Source organism: Paroedura picta, chromosome 12, assembly GCF_049243985.1.
Source record: "Paroedura picta isolate Pp20150507F chromosome 12, Ppicta_v3.0, whole genome shotgun sequence".
NCBI classification, from domain to species: Eukaryota; Metazoa; Chordata; class Lepidosauria; order Squamata; family Gekkonidae; genus Paroedura; species Paroedura picta.
Window position 1 is genome coordinate 52,726,420 of NC_135380.1, and position 21,501 is coordinate 52,747,920.

At 51.8% G+C, this 21,501-nt stretch overlaps 1 protein-coding gene across 5 annotated transcripts in view; it reads left to right on the top strand.

Annotated features, from left to right (window-relative positions):
* MED27 (mediator complex subunit 27) overlaps positions 1 to 21,501 on the top strand; it is a 397,023-nt gene that overhangs the window by 137,133 nt on the left and 238,389 nt on the right. For all 5 annotated transcript variants that reach the window (XM_077306392.1, XM_077306394.1, XM_077306395.1 and 2 more), the window contains exon 4: positions 17,643 to 17,736. In XM_077306392.1, coding sequence (XP_077162507.1) covers positions 17,643 to 17,736 — 94 coding nt within the window. The remainder of the gene's footprint in view (positions 1 to 17,642; positions 17,737 to 21,501) is intronic.

The following is a 21,501-nucleotide window of genomic DNA, read 5'->3' on the forward strand; positions in this document are numbered from 1 at the left end:
GATTCCTAAAATGTCGATGTTCAGTCTTCTCATTTATTGTTTAACCACGTCCAGCTTGCCTTGATTCATGGATCTGACATTCCAGGTTCCTATGGAATAAAAATCTTTACAGCATCGGACTGTCTTTTCGCCACCAGTTACTTCCACAACTGAGCGTCCTTTCGGCTTTGGCCTAGCCGCTTCATTCATTCTGGCGCTACTCGTACTAGCCGTCTGCTCATCCCCAGTAGCATATTGGACACCTTCCGACCTGAGGGGCTCATCTTCCGGCATCATAACGTTTTGCCTTTTGGAACTGTCCATAGAGTTTTCATGGCAAAGATACTGGAGTGGTTTGCCATTTCCTTCTCCAGTGGATCACCTTTTGTCAGAGCTCTCAGCTATGAACTGTCCGTCTTGGGTGTCCCTGCACGGCATAGCTCATAGCTTCACTGAGCTGCGCAAGCCCCCTTGCCACAACAAGGCAGCGATCCTTGAAGGGGATCAAGCAAATAGGCAGAACTAAAGATACATGCAGGGATTCAGATATATAAAACACAGGAACATCCCCTTCCCTCCCTCCCATGGGAAGGTGATGACTTGGGTTTCAAAGGAGACCAAACATTCCTCTAATCAGGGTACCAGGCGCAGGAGGGTAAACTAAGTCAAAGGGAGTGTAGTATCCCAGCACAGCATTGTTGTGGGAAGCAGAGGCCATAAAGCGCAAACAAGGAATGCGGCCTTGAGGTATGAAGGGAACCAGCACTGGGAAACATCACAAGCCAGGCAAAGTAGACAGCTTCACCATCAATCACAGAAAACAGTTAGAACCGCATGGCAGAATACCCATGATTCTGACAGGTGGCACACCCCCCGGAAGGTAATGGGTGAATAGTCAATTTGGGTTTTATAAGGTTTACTGATAAGACATGGGGCCAGGGGGGAGTCAACCGCAACCACTGTCTACTAGGCTTATGTACCAGAGGCCCAATTGGCCTTGGCGCCCATCAAATCAATGGCGCCATTGACTTTAATGGGAATTCCGGTGTTGGGGGGTCCAGTTACAGCCTCCAAATTTTCAGGGTAGCTCCAGGAGGCTCTTCCCTGGAACCCCCTCCAAATTTCACAATGATTGGACCACGGGGTCCACATCCAAAGGTTCAGAAAGAGGATGCACCTATGTGCTCCATTCTATAACATGGGACAGACTCCCCATTGGCTAGAATGGAGCAGATGGGGGCACCCTCTTTCAGAACCCCTGGATGTGAACCCCCCTATCAAGGCCATTAAAAATATATGGGTCCCTGCAAGCCATATTCTGCTGTCTTCACCAATGAAACTGTGACCATTTGTTGGAGAATGCTTTGTGAAGTGATTTGTTAAAGAGATGGTGATGCCAGAGGACAAATACTGAAAACCTTGAGTCTATTACTGTCATGAACCCCGGTTCATGTCCCCTCCTCCTGCTGCATTCTCCCGGTCTCCTTCAGGCCAGTTGTCATAAAACCATAAATCCCTGTGCTGGTTCCTGGCCACTTCTGCATACCAAAACTGCCCTCAGTGGGGCTTCCTTATCTCTTTCGCTTTCTGGTCACCTTGCTAGCCTCACTTGGAGACTCAACAGAAGTATTGGCTTAGATCAAAGTTGGGCCATCTGGCTCTGCTGGGAACTTTGTAACTTTTTGCAAATGTACCTTTCCCACCATCCTGATCCCTCATGCCCCCTCCCATGCTTGGTCCCCGCTATAAGGACACCCTAATGGCTATTGTAGCTTTGTCTCTGCCAAGACATTTGCTCAATGAGTCTTGGCCCATGTCAGCTGTTGTAATTGTTCTGTTTAATAAAGCCTTTCTTTTTGGATCCTCGCTCTGCCTGAGATCCTGGAAGCTCCTTTATCACAGACTTTGCTCACTGACTTCTGCCTGAATCCTGACAGTTACCATGAATAATTGTTGCCATCTCTTTGGTCTTCTCTGCCTAGCACTGGCTACCTAAAATGTGGCCTGAAAAATAACAATGCAGCTTCATGCATTCATTTAAATTGCTAATGTGACCTATCTCAAAGGGTTCATGGCAGATGATGGAGCCTCGAACGAGCATTTATAAAACACTTGAAATGTGATGAATATTAAAACTCAATCTTTCACTAACTTTGACCTTGGCAACCAGGATACTATATTCTTGTCTCCAAACCATGGTTATGGTCCCCCAGCCTTTTACGCAAATTCTCCCTTCCCAGGTTTTGCTTTCGTCACGTTATAGTGCTTAATATACACAAGTGGGGCACCTGCAAGGAAGTGTAGAAGGCATCCTATTTTCAGCTGCTCCAACATTTCCTCTTTCTCTACCTTAAATACACCTGTAGCCTCTCCCCTTTTCCTGCCTCCTTCTCTCCTTCCCACCTACCAGCCAACCTACTGTGATCTTCTTCCCAGTCTTCAGCCTTCCCTCCTTCCCTTTCCCTGGCATCCTCTGCCCAGTGGGAAAAAATGGCCCAGTTCCATGGCACTGGCCTGGGACCAGTTACATGGTGGAGAACCCACAAAGACTTCTACGGCTCTAGTTAGTAGCATTGTTCACATTCATACAAATGTAACACCATAACCTAACTTAAGCAAACCAAGGAAGATAATGGAACACTCAAGGGGAGGAGCAAGCCCACAGCACCTTCCTGATTTTGCTAATCATACTTGGACATTTGGTGGTGTTCTACTGTCCACCATTTCCCTGGAGAATCTGCCTGGATAGAATCTCATCAAGTACAGCCGTCTGGGCTTGGAAAAGTCATGGCATTAGTGATCTGGTAGAGTCCTTTGCAGTTCCACTGTGTCAGATACAAGTAGAAACAAATCCTTCTTAGAAGGAGATGATCTAAATTATAGCCAGGGCCAACGTCAGCACACCCTGAGGTGGTGCAGCTGTCAAGGCCCAGGGCTTCTGGTGGGGCCCACTGCTGCTGACTCCCACCCACACACTTCCCCTGCCACATGCCTGTACCGATTCTCTCAACTGCCCAGTCATTGTGCGGTGTCCACGACCCTGGTGGCCGTGGCAGGAGCACACCTAGCTGCCAGCCGGGTCAGAAAAAGTTGGTGGAGAAATACTGAGTTTGAAAAAATAATTACAAACAAATCCCTTAGGATTCCTCCAAGCTAGGAAAATGGGGCAGGGAAACCAACTTGAAGCCCCATCTCCTCTACACATGCCACTGTCTCACAACCCAGACTGAGCACCACGACTTTGGGAATTGAGGAGGGCCCTCATCTCTCACCTGATGGTCGCACAGGATACAAGGTGTAGAGAGTCACAAGGTGTAGTGGTTAACAGCAGTGGCCTCTGATCTGGAGTTCCGGATTTGATTCCCCTCTCCTCCTCCACACGTGTCAGCTGGGTGACATTGGGTTACTCACAGATATCTTAGGCCTGTTCTTGCACTGCAGTTCTGTTAGAGCTCTCTCAGCCCACCTACCTTACAAGGGTGTCTGTTGTGGAGAGAAGAAGAGGAAGGCATTTGTAAACCACTTTTTGAACTCTTGGGTAGCTAAAAGTGGGATCTAAAAACCAGTTCTTCTATAATCTGGAAATTGGCTCAGAGAATTATGAGGTCATTTTTCATTGTATCATATCTTAAAAATTCTGTATTCTTTAATGGCTGTGTGTAAAGACTGTATTCTCTCTTTTGAAGCTATTTTGCTGGAGAATGATAAAGGTGAAGTTGATGCGTGTAGCAATACCTGTGGTATTTCCTGAGCGTGTGTGCAAACATAGTTGGGATTTTTGTTGCAGAATCTGATCCCTACATTCATCTCTCTTCCTTGGAGATGCCTGATGATTGGTAAGAAGTTGCTTCGGGTTGGGTGTCTGTCCTTAAGTGGAGAAAAGCTTCTAAGAGGCAACTGTTGTCCAACTATTAGGCTGTAGGTCATCAATGGCACATTGAACTGTCTTGATCTGATTGCTGCGGGTCAACATCTGTGATGTTCTGCTATCGTTGAGGTCTGACTTTGAGGCATTTTCTGGCTACTTGATCTAACTTTATCCATCTTTCTTTAAAAACAAAACCAGTGAATGTGTTTTGCAACCCTGTTGCAGATCTGCCAGATGTGACTCCTTGTTTGAGAAACTGGCTATGCACCAGGAAAAAGCATAGAAAACCACAGATCTCCCCTGGCCTGTTTTGTTGCCTTGTATGATTCAAAACATTCCATAAAGGGTCAGTTTCTTCAATAAAGGGTTCAATGTTTCATCTCCTTTGTTATCTCCCCCAGAAAAAAGGGCACTGGAATGAGTTAAATCCTAATTATAGTGAAGGGGGTGGGGGTGGGGTCAGTATGGCTCCTTCATGATAAAAACTTTCAACTTACAACATGGCATCTTCCTTGTGGTGAGGTGCCAGTTAAACTAGTCATCTAGTCCAGCCCCCTGCACTACGCAGGACACTCACATCCCTATCCCTCCTCCCCCGTCACCTGCCACTCCCTTAAGCCTTCACAGAATCAGCCTCTCCGTCAGATGGCTATCCAGCCTCTGTTTAAAATTCTCCAAAGATGGAGAACCCACCACCTCCTGAGGAAGCCTGCTCCACTGAGAAACCGCTCTATCAGGAAATTCTTCCAGATGTTTAGATGGAATTTCTTTTGTTTAGTATCGTCTGCAAATTTAATAAGTATCCCCGCTTATCCCTCATCCAAATCATTTATGAATATGTTGAAAAACACAGGCCCCAGGACAGATCCTTGGGGAACTCCACTTGTCACTCTTCTCCAAGAAGATGCTGAACCATTAACAAGCACCCTCTGGGTATGATTTGTCAACCAGTTATTGATCCACCTGACAGAATTAGGATCCATATCGCATTTTACCAACTTGTGAACAAGAATATCATGTGGAACCTTATCAAAAGCTTTACTGAAATCCAGATAAACTATGTCCACGGCATTCCTCTGATTCAGCAAGGTAGTCACTTTCTTGAAAAGAGATAAGGTTGGTCTGACATGACTTGTTCTTGCAAAACCCGTGCTGAGTCTTAGAAATCACAGCTCTCAGTTCCAGCTGCTCAAGGACCGAGAGTTTGATTATTTGTTCCAAAATTTTGCCAGCTACAGATGTTAAGCTGACGGGTCGATAATTACCTGGATCCTCCTTTTTCCCTTTCTTGGGGACAACACTGGCCCGCCTCCAATCGTCTGGCCCCTCACCTGTTCTCCAAGAAGTGTCAAAAATAATGGACAGAGGTTCAGAGATGACATCTGCAAGTTCTTTTAGTACCGGATGCAGTTCATCTGGCCCAGAAGACTTTGTTTCAGTTAAAGAAACTAGGCGTTTGTGGACTACTCCAACAGTGATCCTAGGCCACCATTCCCGTCCCCCACATTGTGTTACATTTTTGCCACATTGATCATGTGGGAGTCTGTGTTCCTCGAATCCTATGGCCACGTGTAGCTGACAGTCTAGGATAGGGCGGTTTTCCAACTTGGGCTCTCTCTCCAAAGGAATCAATGACAGTTTCCAGTAAACACATAGAAAGTGATTACAGGCTCAGACAAGTTTTCTGTAAGGACTTTAAAACAGACTCCGGTTTTCTTGGCCAACGACCATTCTCATATTCACATCTTTATTATTAGTGGTGGTAATATTTATATTATTGTTAACAGTTGGAATTAAGGTATCCTAGAAGAGAAGTTCAGAGCCTCTTGTGGCGCAGAGTGGTAAGGCAGCCGTCTGAAAGCTTTGCCCATAAGGCTGGGAGTTCAATCCCAGCAGCCGGCTCAAGGTTGACTCAGCCTTCCATCCTTCCGAGGTCGGTAAAATGAGTACCCAGCTTGCTGGGGGGTAAACGGTAATGACTGGGGAAGGCACTGGCAAACCACCCCGTATTGAGTCTGCCATGAAAACGCTAGACGGCGTCACCCCAAGGGTCAGACATGACTCGGTGCTTGCACAGGGGATACCTTTACCTTTACCTTTTTAGAAGAGAAGTTCAGGACAGATGGAGAATTTTAGTGTTCAACTGTTCAGTGTTCAAGCTGCAACACATACACTCTGTATGTGTCAGTTCAAAGCTTATTTATTTATATGATGCCATTTATGGCTTGACATCTATGATATGTACTTCAAAAGTTGCCATCTTTGTAACGCATTATTTGAGAATCTGTTTATTTGTTTAGGAATATAAAAATGGCTACTCATCGAACTTTTGAATTTTTAAAATCCGACAACTGTGCTTTTGTCATTATGTGACTAGTTTCATTATTTCTTCTTTTACTTTGTTGTAGAATGTGATATGTAGTGACCCTGGGGTCTTTCCCTAACACTATCATTGAGTCCTGTTTGATGCTTCTGATTGTAGCTGCTTTTTAGAATAAGTCACCAAATGACTTAGACTATGGGGCTTGTTGGTTTTTCCCTTATGGCTCCGAAGGCATCGAACATGTTCAAGTATTATCAGGTCTGCCATCCATAAGTCAACTGCCCTGCCCCATCACCTGCAAGGGAACCTCTATCCTATTTGGGTTGTATGTGCGTATGCATGTATACCCCATCATTCTCCCCCTGGGAACCCATAGCTCATCCTTCCCTGTTATCCCCACAACACATCCATGAGGCGGGTCAGGTCTTCGATGTGACTGGCCCAGCAAGGCAGAATGATGGTTTGAGCGTGGGTCTTTGCATACCAGCCCACCCCTCTTAGCCCTGGGCCACGTTGGCTTTCTGGTCTTCGATGTGACTGGCCCAGCTAAGCAGAATGGTGGTTTGAGCGTGGGTCTTTGCATCCCAGCCCACCCCTCTCAGCCCTGGGCCACGTTGGCTTTCTGGTCTTCGATGTGACTGGCCCAGCAAGGCAGAATGGTGGTTTGAGCGTGGGTCTTTGCATCCCAGCCCACCCCTCTCAGCCCTGGGCCACGTTGGCTTTCTGGTCTTCGATGTGACTGGCCCAGCAAGGCAGAATGGTGGTTTGAGCGTGGGTCTTTGCATCCCAGCCCACCCCTCTTAGCCCTGGGCCGTTGGCTTTCTGGTCTTCGATGTGACTGGCCCAGCAAGGCAGAATGGTGGTTGGAGCGTGGGTCTTTGCATCCCAGCCCACCCCTCTTAGCCCTGGGCCACGTTGGCTTTCTGGTCTTCGATGTGACTGGCCCAGCAAGGCAGAATGGTGGTTTGAGCGTGGGTCTTTGCATCCCAGCCCACCCCTCTTAGCCCTGGGCCACGTTGGCTTTCTGGTCTTCGATGTGACTGGCCCAGCAAGGCAGAATGGTGGTTGGAGCGTGGGTCTTTGCATCCCAGCCCACCCCTCTTAGCCCTGGGCCACGTTGGCTTTCTGGTCTTCGATGTGACTGGCTCAGCAAGGCAGAATGGTGGTTTGAGCGTGGGTCTTTACATCCCAGCCCACCCCTCTTAGCCCTGGGCCACGTTGGTTTTCTGGTCTTCGATGTAACTGGCCCAGCAAGGCAGAATGGTGGTTGGAGCGTGGGTCTTTGCATCCCAGCCCACCCCTCTTAGCCCTGGGCCACGTTGGCTTTCTGGTCTTCGATGTGACTGGCCCAGCAAGGCAGAATGGTGGTTTGAGCGTGGGTCTTTGCATCCCAGCCCACCCCTCTTAGCCCTGGGCCACGTTGGCTTTCTGGTCTTCGATGTGACTGGCCCAGCAAGGCAGAATGGTGGTTGGAGCGTGGGTCTTTGCATCCCAGCCCACCCCTCTTAGCCCTGGGCCACGTTGGCTTTCTGGTCTTCGATGTGACTGGCTCAGCAAGGCAGAATGGTGGTTTGAGCGTGGGTCTTTGCATCCCAGCCCACCCCTCTTAGCCCTGGGCCACGTTGGCTTTCTGGTCTTCGATGTGACTGGCCCAGCAAGGCAGAATGGTGGTTTGAGCGTGGGTCTTTGCATCCCAGCCCACCCCTCTTAGCCCTGGGCCACGTTGGCTTTCTGGTCTTCGATGTGACTGGCCCAGCAAGGCAGAATGGTGGTTTGAGCGTGGGTCTTTGCATCCCAGCCCACCCCTCTCAGCCCTGGGCCACGTTGGCTTTCTGGTCTTCGATGTGACTGGCCCAGCAAGGCAGAATGGTGGTTTGAGCGTGGGTCTTTGCATCCCAGCCCACCCCTCTTAGCCCTGGGCCACGTTGGCTTTCTGGTCTTCGATGTGACTGGCCCAGCAAGGCAGAATGGTGGTTTGAGCGTGGGTCTTTGCATCCCAGCCCACCCCTCTTAGCCCTGGGCCACGTTGGCTTTCTGGTCTTCGATGTGACTCGCCCAGCAAGGCAGAATGGTGGTTTGAGCGTGGGTCTTTGCATCCCAGCCCACCCCTCTCAGCCCTGGGCCACGTTGGCTTTCTGGTCTTCGATGTGACTGGCCCAGCAAGGCAGAATGGTGGTTGGAGCGTGGGTCTTTGCATCCCAGCCCACCCCTCTTAGCCCTCGGCCACGTTGGCTTTCTGGTCTTCGATGTGACTGGCCCAGCAAGGCAGAATGGTGGTTTGAGCGTGGGTCTTTGCATCCCAGCCCACCCCTCTTAGCCCTGGGCCACGTTGGCTTTCTGGTCTTCGATGTGACTCGCCCAGCAAGGCAGAATGGTGGTTTGAGCGTGGGTCTTTGCATCCCAGCCCACCCCTCTCAGCCCTGGGCCACGTTGGCTTTCTGGTCTTCGATGTGACTGGCCCAGCAAGGCAGAATGGTGGTTGGAGCGTGGGTCTTTGCATCCCAGCCCACCCCTCTTAGCCCTCGGCCACGTTGGCTTTCTGGTCTTCGATGTGACTGGCCCAGCAAGGCAGAATGGTGGTTTGAGCGTGGGTCTTTGCATCCCAGCCCACCCCTCTCAGCCCTGGGCCACGTTGGCTTTCTGGTCTTCGATGTGACTGGCCCAGCAAGGCAGAATGGTGGTTTGAGCGTGGGTCTTTGCATCCCAGCCCACCCCTCTTAGCCCTGGGCCACGTTGGCTTTCTGGTCTTCGATGTGACTCGCCCAGCAAGGCAGAATGGTGGTTTGAGCGTAGGTCTTTGCATCCCAGCCCACCCCTCTCAGCCCTGGGCCACGTTGGCTTTCTGGTCTTCGATGTGACTGGCCCAGCAAGGCAGAATGGTGGTTGGAGCGTGGGTCTTTGCATCCCAGCCCACCCCTCTTAGCCCTCGGCCACGTTGGCTTTCTGGTCTTCGATGTGACTGGCCCAGCAAGGCAGAATGGTGGTTTGAGCGTGGGTCTTTGCATCCCAGCCCACCCCTCTCAGCCCTGGGCCACGTTGGCTTTCTGGTCTTCGATGTGACTGGCCCAGCAAGGCAGAATGGTGGTTTGAGCGTGGGTCTTTGCATCCCAGCCCACCCCTCTTAGCCCTGGGCCACGTTGGCTTTCTGGTCTTCGATGTGACTGGCCCAGCAAGGCAGAATGGTGGTTTGAGCGTGGGTCTTTGCATCCCAGCCCACCCCTCTTAGCCCTGGGCCACGTTGGCTTTCTGGTCTTCGATGTGACTGGCCCAGCAAGGCAGAATGGTGGTTTGAGCGTGGGTCTTTGCATCCCAGCCCACCCCTCTCAGCCCTGGGCCACGTTGGCTTTCTGGTCTTCGATGTGACTGGCCCAGCAAGGCAGAATGGTGGTTTGAGCGTGGGTCTTTGCATCCCAGCCCACCCCTCTTAGCCCTGGGCCACGTTGGCTTTCTGGTCTTCGATGTGACTGGCCCAGCAAGGCAGAATGGTGGTTTGAGCGTGGGTCTTTGCATCCCAGCCCACCCCTCTTAGCCCTGGGCCACGTTGGCTTTCTGGTCTTCGATGTGACTGGCCCAGCAAGGCAGAATGGTGGTTGGAGCGTGGGTCTTTGCATCCCAGCCCACCCCTCTCAGCCCTGGGCCACGTTGGCTTTCTGGTCTTCGATGTGACTGGCCCAGCAAGGCAGAATGGTGGTTCGAGCGTGGGTCTTTGCATCCCAGCCCACCCCTCTTAGCCCTCGGCCACGTTGGCTTTCTGGTCTTCGATGTGACTGGCCCAGCAAGGCAGAATGGTGGTTTGAGCGTGGGTCTTTGCATCCCAGCCCACCCCTCTTAGCCCTGGGCCACGTTGGCTTTCTGGTCTTCGATGTGACTCGCCCAGCAAGGCAGAATGGTGGTTTGAGCGTGGGTCTTTGCATCCCAGCCCACCCCTCTCAGCCCTGGGCCACGTTGGCTTTCTGGTCTTCGATGTGACTGGCCCAGCAAGGCAGAATGGTGGTTGGAGCGTGGGTCTTTGCATCCCAGCCCACCCCTCTTAGCCCTCGGCCACGTTGGCTTTCTGGTCTTCGATGTGACTGGCCCAGCAAGGCAGAATGGTGGTTTGAGCGTGGGTCTTTGCATCCCAGCCCACCCCTCTCAGCCCTGGGCCACGTTGGCTTTCTGGTCTTCGATGTGACTGGCCCAGCAAGGCAGAATGGTGGTTTGAGCGTGGGTCTTTGCATCCCAGCCCACCCCTCTCAGCCCTGGGCCACGTTGGCTTTCTGGTCTTCGATGTGACTGGCCCAGCAAGGCAGAATGGTGGTTTGAGCGTGGGTCTTTGCATCCCAGCCCACCCCTCTTAGCCCTGGGCCACGTTGGCTTTCTGGTCTTCGATGTGACTGGCCCAGCAAGGCAGAATGGTGGTTTGAGCGTGGGTCTTTGCATCCCAGCCCACCCCTCTCAGCCCTGGGCCACGTTGGCTTTCTGGTCTTCGATGTGACTGGCCCAGCAAGGCAGAATGGTGGTTTGAGCGTGGGTCTTTGCATCCCAGCCCACCCCTCTTAGCCCTGGGCCACGTTGGCTTTCTGGTCTTCGATGTGACTGGCCCAGCAAAGCAGAATGGTGGTTTGAGCGTGGGTCTTTGCATCCCAGCCCACCCCTCTCAGCCCTGGGCCACGTTGGCTTTCTGATCTTCGATGTGACTGGCCCAGCAAGGCAGAATGGTGGTTGGAGCGTGGGTCTTTGCATCCCAGCCCACCCCTCTTAGCCCTGGGCCACGTTGGCTTTCTGGTCTTCGATGTGACTGGCCCAGCAAGGCAGAATGGTGGTTTGAGCGTGGGTCTTTGCATCCCAGCCCACCCCTCTCAGCCCTGGGCCACGTTGGCTTTCTGGTCTTCGATGTGACTGGCCCAGCAAGGCAGAATGGTGGTTTGAGCGTGGGTCTTTGCATCCCAGCCCACCCCTCTTAGCCCTGGGCCACGTTGGCTTTCTGGTCTTCGATGTGACTGGCCCAGCAAGGCAGAATGGTGGTTGGAGCGTGGGTCTTTGCATCCCAGCCCACCCCTCTCAGCCCTGGGCCACGTTGGCTTTCTGGTCTTCGATGTGACTGGCCCAGCAAGGCAGAATGGTGGTTGGAGCGTGGGTCTTTGCATCCCAGCCCACCCCTCTTAGCCCTGGGCCATGTTGGCTTTCTGGTCTTCGATGTGACTGGCCCAGCAAGGCAGAATGGTGGTTTGAGCGTGGGTCTTTGCATCCCAGCCCACCCCTCTCAGCCCTGGGCCACGTTGGCTTTCTGGTCTTCGATGTGACTGGCCCAGCAAGGCAGAATGGTGGTTTGAGCGTGGGTCTTTGCATCCCAGCCCACCCCTCTTAGCCCTGGGCCACGTTGGCTTTCTGGTCTTCGATGTGACTGGCCCAGCAAGGCAGAATGGTGGTTGGAGCGTGGGTCTTTGCATCCCAGCCCACCCCTCTTAGCCCTGGGCCACGTTGGCTTTCTGGTCTTCGATGTGACTGGCCCAGCAAGGCAGAATGGTGGTTTGAGCGTGGGTCTTTGCATCCCAGCCCACCCCTCTTAGCCCTGGGCCACGTTGGCTTTCTGGTCTTCGATGTGACTGGCCCAGCAAGGCAGAATGGTGGTTGGAGCGTGGGTCTTTGCATCCCAGCCCACCCCTCTTAGCCCTGGGCCACGTTGGCTTTCTGGTCTTCGATGTGACTGGCTCAGCAAGGCAGAATGGTGGTTTGAGCGTGGGTCTTTGCATCCCAGCCCACCCCTCTTAGCCCTGGGCCACGTTGGCTTTCTGGTCTTCGATGTAACTGGCCCAGCAAGGCAGAATGGTGGTTGGAGCGTGGGTCTTTGCATCCCAGCCCACCCCTCTTAGCCCTGGGCCACGTTGGCTTTCTGGTCTTCGATGTGACTGGCCCAGCAAGGCAGAATGGTGGTTTGAGCGTGGGTCTTTGCATCCCAGCCCACCCCTCTTAGCCCTGGGCCACGTTGGCTTTCTGGTCTTCGATGTGACTGGCCCAGCAAGGCAGAATGGTGGTTGGAGCGTGGGTCTTTGCATCCCAGCCCACCCCTCTTAGCCCTGGGCCACGTTGGCTTTCTGGTCTTCGATGTGACTCCCCCAGCAAGGCAGAATGGTGGTTTGAGCGTGGGTCTTTGCATCCCAGCCCACCCCTCTCAGCCCTGGGCCACGTTGGCTTTCTGGTCTTCGATGTGACTGGCCCAGCAAGGCAGAATGGTGGTTGGAGCGTGGGTCTTTGCATCCCAGCCCACCCCTCTTAGCCCTCGGCCACGTTGGCTTTCTGGTCTTCGATGTGACTGGCCCAGCAAGGCAGAATGGTGGTTTGAGCGTGGGTCTTTGCATCCCAGCCCACCCCTCTTAGCCCTGGGCCACGTTGGCTTTCTGGTCTTCGATGTGACTCGCCCAGCAAGGCAGAATGGTGGTTTGAGCGTGGGTCTTTGCATCCCAGCCCACCCCTCTCAGCCCTGGGCCACGTTGGCTTTCTGGTCTTCGATGTGACTGGCCCAGCAAGGCAGAATGGTGGTTGGAGCGTGGGTCTTTGCATCCCAGCCCACCCCTCTTAGCCCTCGGCCACGTTGGCTTTCTGGTCTTCGATGTGACTGGCCCAGCAAGGCAGAATGGTGGTTTGAGCGTGGGTCTTTGCATCCCAGCCCACCCCTCTCAGCCCTGGGCCACGTTGGCTTTCTGGTCTTCGATGTGACTGGCCCAGCAAGGCAGAATGGTGGTTTGAGCGTGGGTCTTTGCATCCCAGCCCACCCCTCTCAGCCCTGGGCCACGTTGGCTTTCTGGTCTTCGATGTGACTGGCCCAGCAAGGCAGAATGGTGGTTTGAGCGTGGGTCTTTGCATCCCAGCCCACCCCTCTTAGCCCTGGGCCACGTTGGCTTTCTGGTCTTCGATGTGACTGGCCCAGCAAGGCAGAATGGTGGTTTGAGCGTGGGTCTTTGCATCCCAGCCCACCCCTCTCAGCCCTGGGCCACGTTGGCTTTCTGGTCTTCGATGTGACTGGCCCAGCAAGGCAGAATGGTGGTTTGAGCGTGGGTCTTTGCATCCCAGCCCACCCCTCTTAGCCCTGGGCCACGTTGGCTTTCTGGTCTTCGATGTGACTGGCCCAGCAAAGCAGAATGGTGGTTTGAGCGTGGGTCTTTGCATCCCAGCCCACCCCTCTCAGCCCTGGGCCACGTTGGCTTTCTGGTCTTCGATGTGACTGGCCCAGCAAGGCAGAATGGTGGTTGGAGCGTGGGTCTTTGCATCCCAGCCCACCCCTCTTAGCCCTGGGCCACGTTGGCTTTCTGGTCTTCGATGTGACTGGCCCAGCAAGGCAGAATGGTGGTTTGAGCGTGGGTCTTTGCATCCCAGCCCACCCCTCTCAGCCCTGGGCCACGTTGGCTTTCTGGTCTTCGATGTGACTGGCCCAGCAAGGCAGAATGGTGGTTTGAGCGTGGGTCTTTGCATCCCAGCCCACCCCTCTTAGCCCTGGGCCACGTTGGCTTTCTGGTCTTCGATGTGACTGGCCCAGCAAAGCAGAATGGTGGTTTGAGCATGGGTCTTTGCATCCCAGCCCACCCCTCTTAGCCCTGGGCCACGTTGGCTTTCTGGTCTTCGATGTGACTGGCCCAGCAAGGCAGAATGGTGGTTGGAGCGTGGGTCTTTGCATCCCAGCCCACCCCTCTCAGCCCTGGGCCACGTTGGCTTTCTGGTCTTCGATGTGACTGGCCCAGCAAGGCAGAATGGTGGTTGGAGCGTGGGTCTTTGCATCCCAGCCCACCCCTCTTAGCCCTGGGCCATGTTGGCTTTCTGGTCTTCGATGTGACTGGCCCAGCAAGGCAGAATGGTGGTTTGAGCGTGGGTCTTTGCATCCCAGCCCACCCCTCTCAGCCCTGGGCCACGTTGGCTTTCTGGTCTTCGATGTGACTGGCCCAGCAAGGCAGAATGGTGGTTTGAGCGTGGGTCTTTGCATCCCAGCCCACCCCTCTTAGCCCTGGGCCACGTTGGCTTTCTGGTCTTCGATGTGACTGGCCCAGCAAAGCAGAATGGTGGTTTGAGCGTGGGTCTTTGCATCCCAGCCCACCCCTCTCAGCCCTGGGCCACGTTGGCTTTCTGGTCTTCGATGTGACTGGCCCAGCAAGGCAGAATGGTGGTTTGAGCGTGGGTCTTTGCATCCCAGCCCACCCCTCTTAGCCCTGGGCCACGTTGGCTTTCTGGTCTTCGATGTGACTGGCCTAGCAAAGCAGAATGGTGGTTTGAGCGTGGGTCTTTGCATCCCAGCCCACCCCTCTCAGCCCTGGGCCACGTTGGCTTTCTGGTCTTCGATGTGACTGGCCCAGCAAGGCAGAATGGTGGTTGGAGCGTGGGTCTTTGCATCCCAGCCCACCCCTCTTAGCCCTGGGCCACGTTGGCTTTCTGGTCTTCGATGTGACTGGCCCAGCAAGGCAGAATGGTGGTTTGAGCGTGGGTCTTTGCATCCCAGCCCACCCCTCTCAGCCCTGGGCCACGTTGGCTTTCTGGTCTTCGATGTGACTGGCCCAGCAAGGCAGAATGGTGGTTTGAGCGTGGGTCTTTGCATCCCAGCCCACCCCTCTCAGCCCTGGGCCACGTTGGCTTTCTGGTCTTCGATGTGACTGGCCCAGCAAGGCAGAATGGTGGTTTGAGCGTGGGTCTTTGCATCCCAGCCCACCCCTCTCAGCCCTGGGCCACGTTGGCTTTCTGGTCTTCGATGTGACTGGCCCAGCAAGGCAGAATGGTGGTTTGAGCGTGGGTCTTTGCATCCCAGCCCACCCCTCTCAGCCCTGGGCCACGTTGGCTTTCTGGTCTTCGATGTGACTGGCCCAGCAAGGCAGAATGGTGGTTTGAGCGTGGGTCTTTGCATCCCAGCCCACCCCTCTCAGCCCTGGGCCACGTTGGCTTTCTGGTCTTCGATGTGACTGGCCCAGCAAGGCAGAATGGTGGTTTGAGCGTGGGTCTTTGCATCCCAGCCCACCCCTCTCAGCCCTGGGCCACGTTGGCTTTCTGGGGTTTGGCTTGATTTTTAAGGACTTCATCAAGCTGCTGTTGTTTGTTAACAACCATTTTTCAACATTGTAGCTTGAACTTAATGTGTGCATTTGTGCATAGAGATTGAACTTCGAATGGTTACAGTGAATGGTTTATTTATTTTATTTATTATATATGCTCATATATGTTAAGCCTGCCTGAGGGAAAAGGTGGTGAATTCCCAATCTTGGGAAATGGAGGGGAGCAGTATGCATATGTCAACAGACAAAAGATATGTAGACCTATATTGCCTGTGCTGTCTACTCCCTGGAAAAGAATGTATTTTCAAACAAGTGCCTCTGTTTATCTCCTGAGGCAATGCTGTGCAACAGACTATAGCAACTCCTGGCTACTCTGTACCACCACACAAGAAATACCACCAGTCCCATTCATTGTCTGTTTGGGTCTTCATTGCTTTGGTGATCACTTTATTCGTTTGAGTTACAGATTTATTAGCGCAATAGATTGGCAAGTTCCACGAGAACTTTGACCTGGTTAGCAAGAGAGTGCCTGCTGATTTGGGGGAAGAGGGTGGTTAGAGATCAGGAACTGGCAGGATGATTGCTTGATACCCCCCCCCCTCCCATAACAGAGCCTAAGCAACTTCTTTATTTTTTTGAGCACTAGAATGATTTGCCAGCAGTGGTAAGGCTGCAATAACTAGGCAACTATCTAATCTGCTTTCTGAAGTTACTTGCTGTAATGTTGGGCTAAAGACTCCTCCCCTGAGAAGGTGTAAGGACTAGGGATGCCAGCCTCCAGATGGGGCCTTGGAGAGACAAAGGGCTCTTGGCCAGCGGCTCTTGGCCTGGGGTTCTTGGCCTAGCAATTAGAATCAGTAGATTATATTTCCCTAGTAGTTGCACTGCCTACAAGTTACAATGGACCTCCAGGACACGCATCCCATCATCTGCAGTGAGTGTGACATGATTGCCTTCCTCCTAGAAGACAAGATGGACTACTTCTGCCCCAAGTGTAAGCTGGCAAGACTTTTAGAGGAAAGGATTAGAGGCTTAGAAGAGAGGATTATTTGTTGTTAGGTGTGAAGTCGTGTTCGACCCATCGCGACCCCATGGACAATGATCCTCCAGGCCTTCCTGTCCTCTACCATTCCCCGGAGTCCATTTAAGTTTGCACCTACTGCTTCAGTGACTCCATCCAGCCACCTCACTCGCTGTCGTCCCTTTCTTCTTTTGCCCTCGATCGCTCCCAGCATCAGGCTCTTCTTCAGGGAGTCCTTCCTTCTCATGAAGTGGCCAAAGTATTTGAGTTCTTTCACAAGAAGCTGATGATCTGAACCACAATCGGCTCCTGGTCTTGTTTTTACTGACGGTATATAACTTCTCCATCTTTGGCTGCAGAGCACATAGTCAATCTGATTTCTGTGTTGACCATCTGGTGATGTCCATGTGTAGAGTCGTCTCTTGGGTTGTTGGAAAAGAATGTTTGCTATGACCATTGTATTCTCTTGACAAAATAATACCAGCCTGTGTCCTGCTTCATTTTGTACTCCAAGGCCAAACTTGCCTGTTATCCTGGTTATCTTTTGGCTTCCTACTTTAATATTCCAATCCTCCATGATGATAAGCACATCATTTTTGGCGTTGCTTCTCGAAGGGGTTGTAGGGCTTCATAGAACTGGTCAACTTCATCCTCTTCAGCAGCAGTGGTTGGGGCATAGACCTGGATTATTGTGATGTTGAATGTTTTACCTTGGAATTGAACTGAGATCATTCTGTCATTTTGGGGGTTGTATCCCAAGACTTTCTCTACTCTTTTATTGAGTATGAAGGCTACTCCATTTTTTCTGAGAGATTCTTGCCCACAGTAGTATACCTGATGGTCATCTGAATTAAATTCACCCATTCCTGTCCATTTGAGTTCACTGGTTACTAAAATGTTGATGTTCAGTCTTGTCATCTCTTGTTTGACTGCATCCAGGTTGCCTTGATTCATGGATCTGACGTTCCAGGTTCCTATGGAATAAAAGTCTTTACAGCATCGAACTGTCTTTTCACCTCCAGTTCCATCCACAACTTCGCATCCTTTCGGCTTTGGCCCAGTCTCTTCATTTATTCTGGTGCTACTTGTACCAGCCATCTGCTTATCCCCAGTAGCATATTGGACACCTTCTGACCTGAGGGTCTCATCTTCCGGTGTCATATCGTTTTGCCTTTTGGAACTGTCCATAGAGTTTTCATGGCAAAGATACTGGAGTGGTTTGCCATATCCTTCTTCAGTGGATCACCTTTTGTCAGAGCTCTCAGCTATGACCTGTCCGCCTTGGGTGGCCCTGCACGGCATAGCTCATAGCTTCACTGAGCTACGCAAGCCCCTTTGGTATGACAAGGCAGCGATCCTTGAAGTGGCTAGAGAGAGTACTGCTATGCTTACCCGAGGCATGATCCCCCCCCCTCTGACTATAATTATTTGTCTGTTTTGCAGGTATGTTGATGATGTGATCAGCCGTATTGATAGAATGTTTCCTGAAATGTCCATTCACTTGTCCAGGCCAAATGGGACATCTGCAATGTTGATGGTAGGTGTATTCTGTTTTTGGACACTGTTTCAAAAGCATCAAGGTAGGTTAGATATGTAAAAATAAACATGTATTGGTTTGAAATACATTCAAAACCTGTCCATTTAAATATCCACAAAGCACTTAATAAAATCCATATAACAGTGAAACCTCACAATAAAGTAAGAGCAGCAGCAAAAACAAGATTTAAAGAAATTTCAGGAATCATTCGATTTAATAATGAGAACATTTTAAAAGGCAATTTAAAAACGGGCTACTTTAAACTATGAGGGCAGCTAATAAAACGCCCTGATAATGGGGAGGACTGAGAAGCTCATGGGAACAAAAATGGCTTTTCCCGTCACATAAACTGTTTAAAATCCAATCCAAGGCCGGCTTGTGGGGGAACGTGGCCACTTCCGGGTGCCACTGCTGGAAAGGCTCTGCCTTCAGTGTTTACCCATGTAACTTCTTAAAGTACGTACAACTTTTGAGGTCAGCCTTTCTAAACTTTTTTACCTTTGAGAAACCGCTGAAATATCCTTCAGGCTTTGTGAAACCCTGGCAGGCCACACCTTCCTGCTGCACTCCTGGAAGTTCTATGTTACCAGAAGTGACATCACCCAGACACTCCCACCGAATGTGACACCTCCATGGTACAGGAAGTGGCAGCACGGAAGTATTCCATTGCCCCCACCGCCCCCATCAATTCCGTGTGTGACGAGCCTTGGCCAGCAAGGATTTGCATAGCTGGCGCCTCCCCTTCCCACCCCTTCCAGGCCCATCATTGGCCATTTGGGGGTGGGGGGGGGGATCAATAGGACCATATATGGTCAGAGAAGGTTTTTTAAAAATAAAAAACATATAAAATTAATTAACTTCCACCCAGTTGGCAAATGCATCCAGGGCCATTGTGAAACCTCAGGGTATCATGAAATCCTGGTTCAGAAAGCCTGTTTTAGGTGATAGCACTGTTTAAAATCAAGGATCCTGCTTCATCATTCTCTGAATCCTGACAAGTGTAAACAATAACTTTTCAGTAATAGCACAAAGAGACTTAGTTCTGTATCACAGTGTATATGTATACAATTCCCATAGTGTCCTTTCCATCTTCTGGCAGCATGTATGATTTGCCTTGGGCTTATGTATTGCACAATTGATGCCTGCAGTCGTATGCCTAACCACTCAAGAAGGTTGTTGTGCCAAAATGCACCTGGTTTAGGCTCATGGATCCTAGTTTGTTTATTGTTGTATTGTATTGCTGTAATTTGAGGCTAATATTGAGGCTTTTTAATATTGAGTTCAATCCCAGAAGCTGGCTCAAGGTTGACTCAGCCTTCCATCCTTCCAAGGTCGGTCAAATGAGTACCCAGCTTGCTGGGGGGGGGGGAACGGTAATGACTGGGGAAGGCACTGGCAAACCACCCCGTATTGAGTCTGCCATGAAAACGCTAGAGGGCGTCACCCCAAATGTCAGACATGACCCAGTGCTTGTTCAGGGGATAACTTTACCTTTTTATTGAGGCTGTTTAGTGTTTTTAACCCTCTTGAATTATAAATAGTTGTAGTGTGATATATTATTTATTACCCACAAGAGGTTCAGCCATACTGGACTTAATACAGACCAACAGACATGAGTTGGTGGATGAGGTGAAGGAGGTGGGGACCCTAGGGGGAAGTGACCATGTCCTCATAGAATTCCTTTTGAGATGGTGGGGCAAGGAAGCTTGTAGCCAGACGCGGATGTTGGATTTTTGTAGGGCAAACTTTATGGATCCGATTGGATTCCTGAATGCTCTGCGGGAGCCAATGCCTCCTGGCACTTCTCTCAATGGCCTGGTCAGCGATTGGCATGACAGACTGCTGACTGCCATTGATGAGATAGCTCCCCGATGCCCTCTCCGGCCCCGTCTCAAGCGGGCCCCCTGGTACACCGAGGAGCTTCGCAATAAGAAACGGAAACTGAGACGGCTAGAGCGAGTTTGGAGGAAGATTCGTGACAAAGCCTCGAGAACATCTTATAGAATGCAGATGAAGGCCTATGAGATGGCGGTGAAGTCAGTAAAACGCAATTTTTACTCAGCTACCATCGCATCCGCAGACTCACGCCCGGCTCAATTGTTTAAGGTAGTTCAGTCTCTCACTGTCCTGGCTGAAGGGCAACAAAACACTAGCAAATTGGATATCAGCTGTGAGGCATTTGCGAGTCACTTTGCGGATAAAATCTCGACACTCCGCCATGACCTCCCTCCAACCTTAGATACAGAAAGTGAACTAGAGGCCCCTTGTCCGTCTTTGGAGAAAACCCTGAGTAACTTCAGACGACTCACGCTGACCGAAGTGGACAGGATACTAGCAACAGCGAGGCCAACCACATGCCCACTAGACCCTTGCCCATCTTGGCTCTTAAGAACAGCTGACATAAGGATAAAGGGCCCCTTCCGGGAGATAATCAATCTCTCTCTCACAACGGGAGAATTCCCGGAGGGACTGAAAGAGGCTGTGGTATGCCCAGTGCTGAAAAAAAACATCCTGACCCGCGAGAGCCCAACAACTATCGACCCGTCTCGCATTTAGCGTTTCTGGGGAAGATGATAGAAAGGGCTGTCGCAAACCAACTAACAGAGTACCTGGAAGAAGCTTCGGTCCTAGACCCATCCCAGTCAGGCTTCCGGCCTGGCCATGGGGTAGAGACAGCGCTAGTCACCCTGACGGATGACCTCTGTCGCCAGTTGGACCGAGGCGGGTCGGCACTGCTGATATCACTAGACCTCTCAGCAGCGTTCGACACAGTCGATCACAAGCTTTTAGCTCGCTGCCTCATCGATGCCTCCAATGGCTGATCTCCTTCCTCTGGGATTGTAGACAGAGGGTTGCAATAGGAGAGAAAACATCAGACCGCCGACAACTTACTTGTGGAGTCCCACAAGGAGCGGTCCTCTCTCCTATTCTATTCAACATCTTTATGCGCCCTCTTGCACAACTGGTACGGAGGTTTGGGCTGGGTTGTCATCAATATGCCGATGACACCCAGCTCTTCCTCCTGATGGATGGCCGCCCTGACTCCCCCCCAGAAGTATTAGCCAGCTGCCTGGAAGCAGTGACGAGATGGCTGAAGCAGAGTCGCCTGAAGCTCAATCCTTCAAAGACGGAGGTCCTGTGGCTGGGTAGAGCTCTCTACAGTTGACTCCGCCAGGAACCTAGGTGTTATTCTGGATGCTTCCCTTACAATGGAAGCCCAGATCACAAAGGTAGCGTGGATGGCATTCTACCACCTCCGCCAAGCCAAACTACTAGCGCCCTACCTGGCCCCGGAACATCTAGCCACAGTAATCCAGGCAATGGTCACCTCTAGACTGGACTTCTGTAACTCGCTCTACGCAGGCCTGCCCTTAGCCTTGACCCGGAAACTACAGCTGGTCCAAAATGCAGCAGCCAGTATCCTCACAGCAACACTGTGGAGGTCCCACATCCAGCCCATTCTCCACCAACTGCAGTGGCTGCCAGTTGAATTCCGGATCAGATTAAAGGTTCTGGTAATTACCTTCAAGGCCATTCGTGGTCAGGGCCCAGTGTACCTGAGGGACCACCTCCCTGCCTATGCCCCCAAAAGAGTTCTGCGCTCCTCTGCCACCAACCGGCTAATGGTCCCTGGCCCTAAAGAAGTCCGCCTGGTCTCAACCAGGGCCAGAGCATTCTCTGTCTTGGCCCCCACCTGGTGGAATGAGCTTCCAGAAGAGATCAGGGCCCTGACGGAGCTTAAACAGTTCCGCAGGGCCTGCAAAA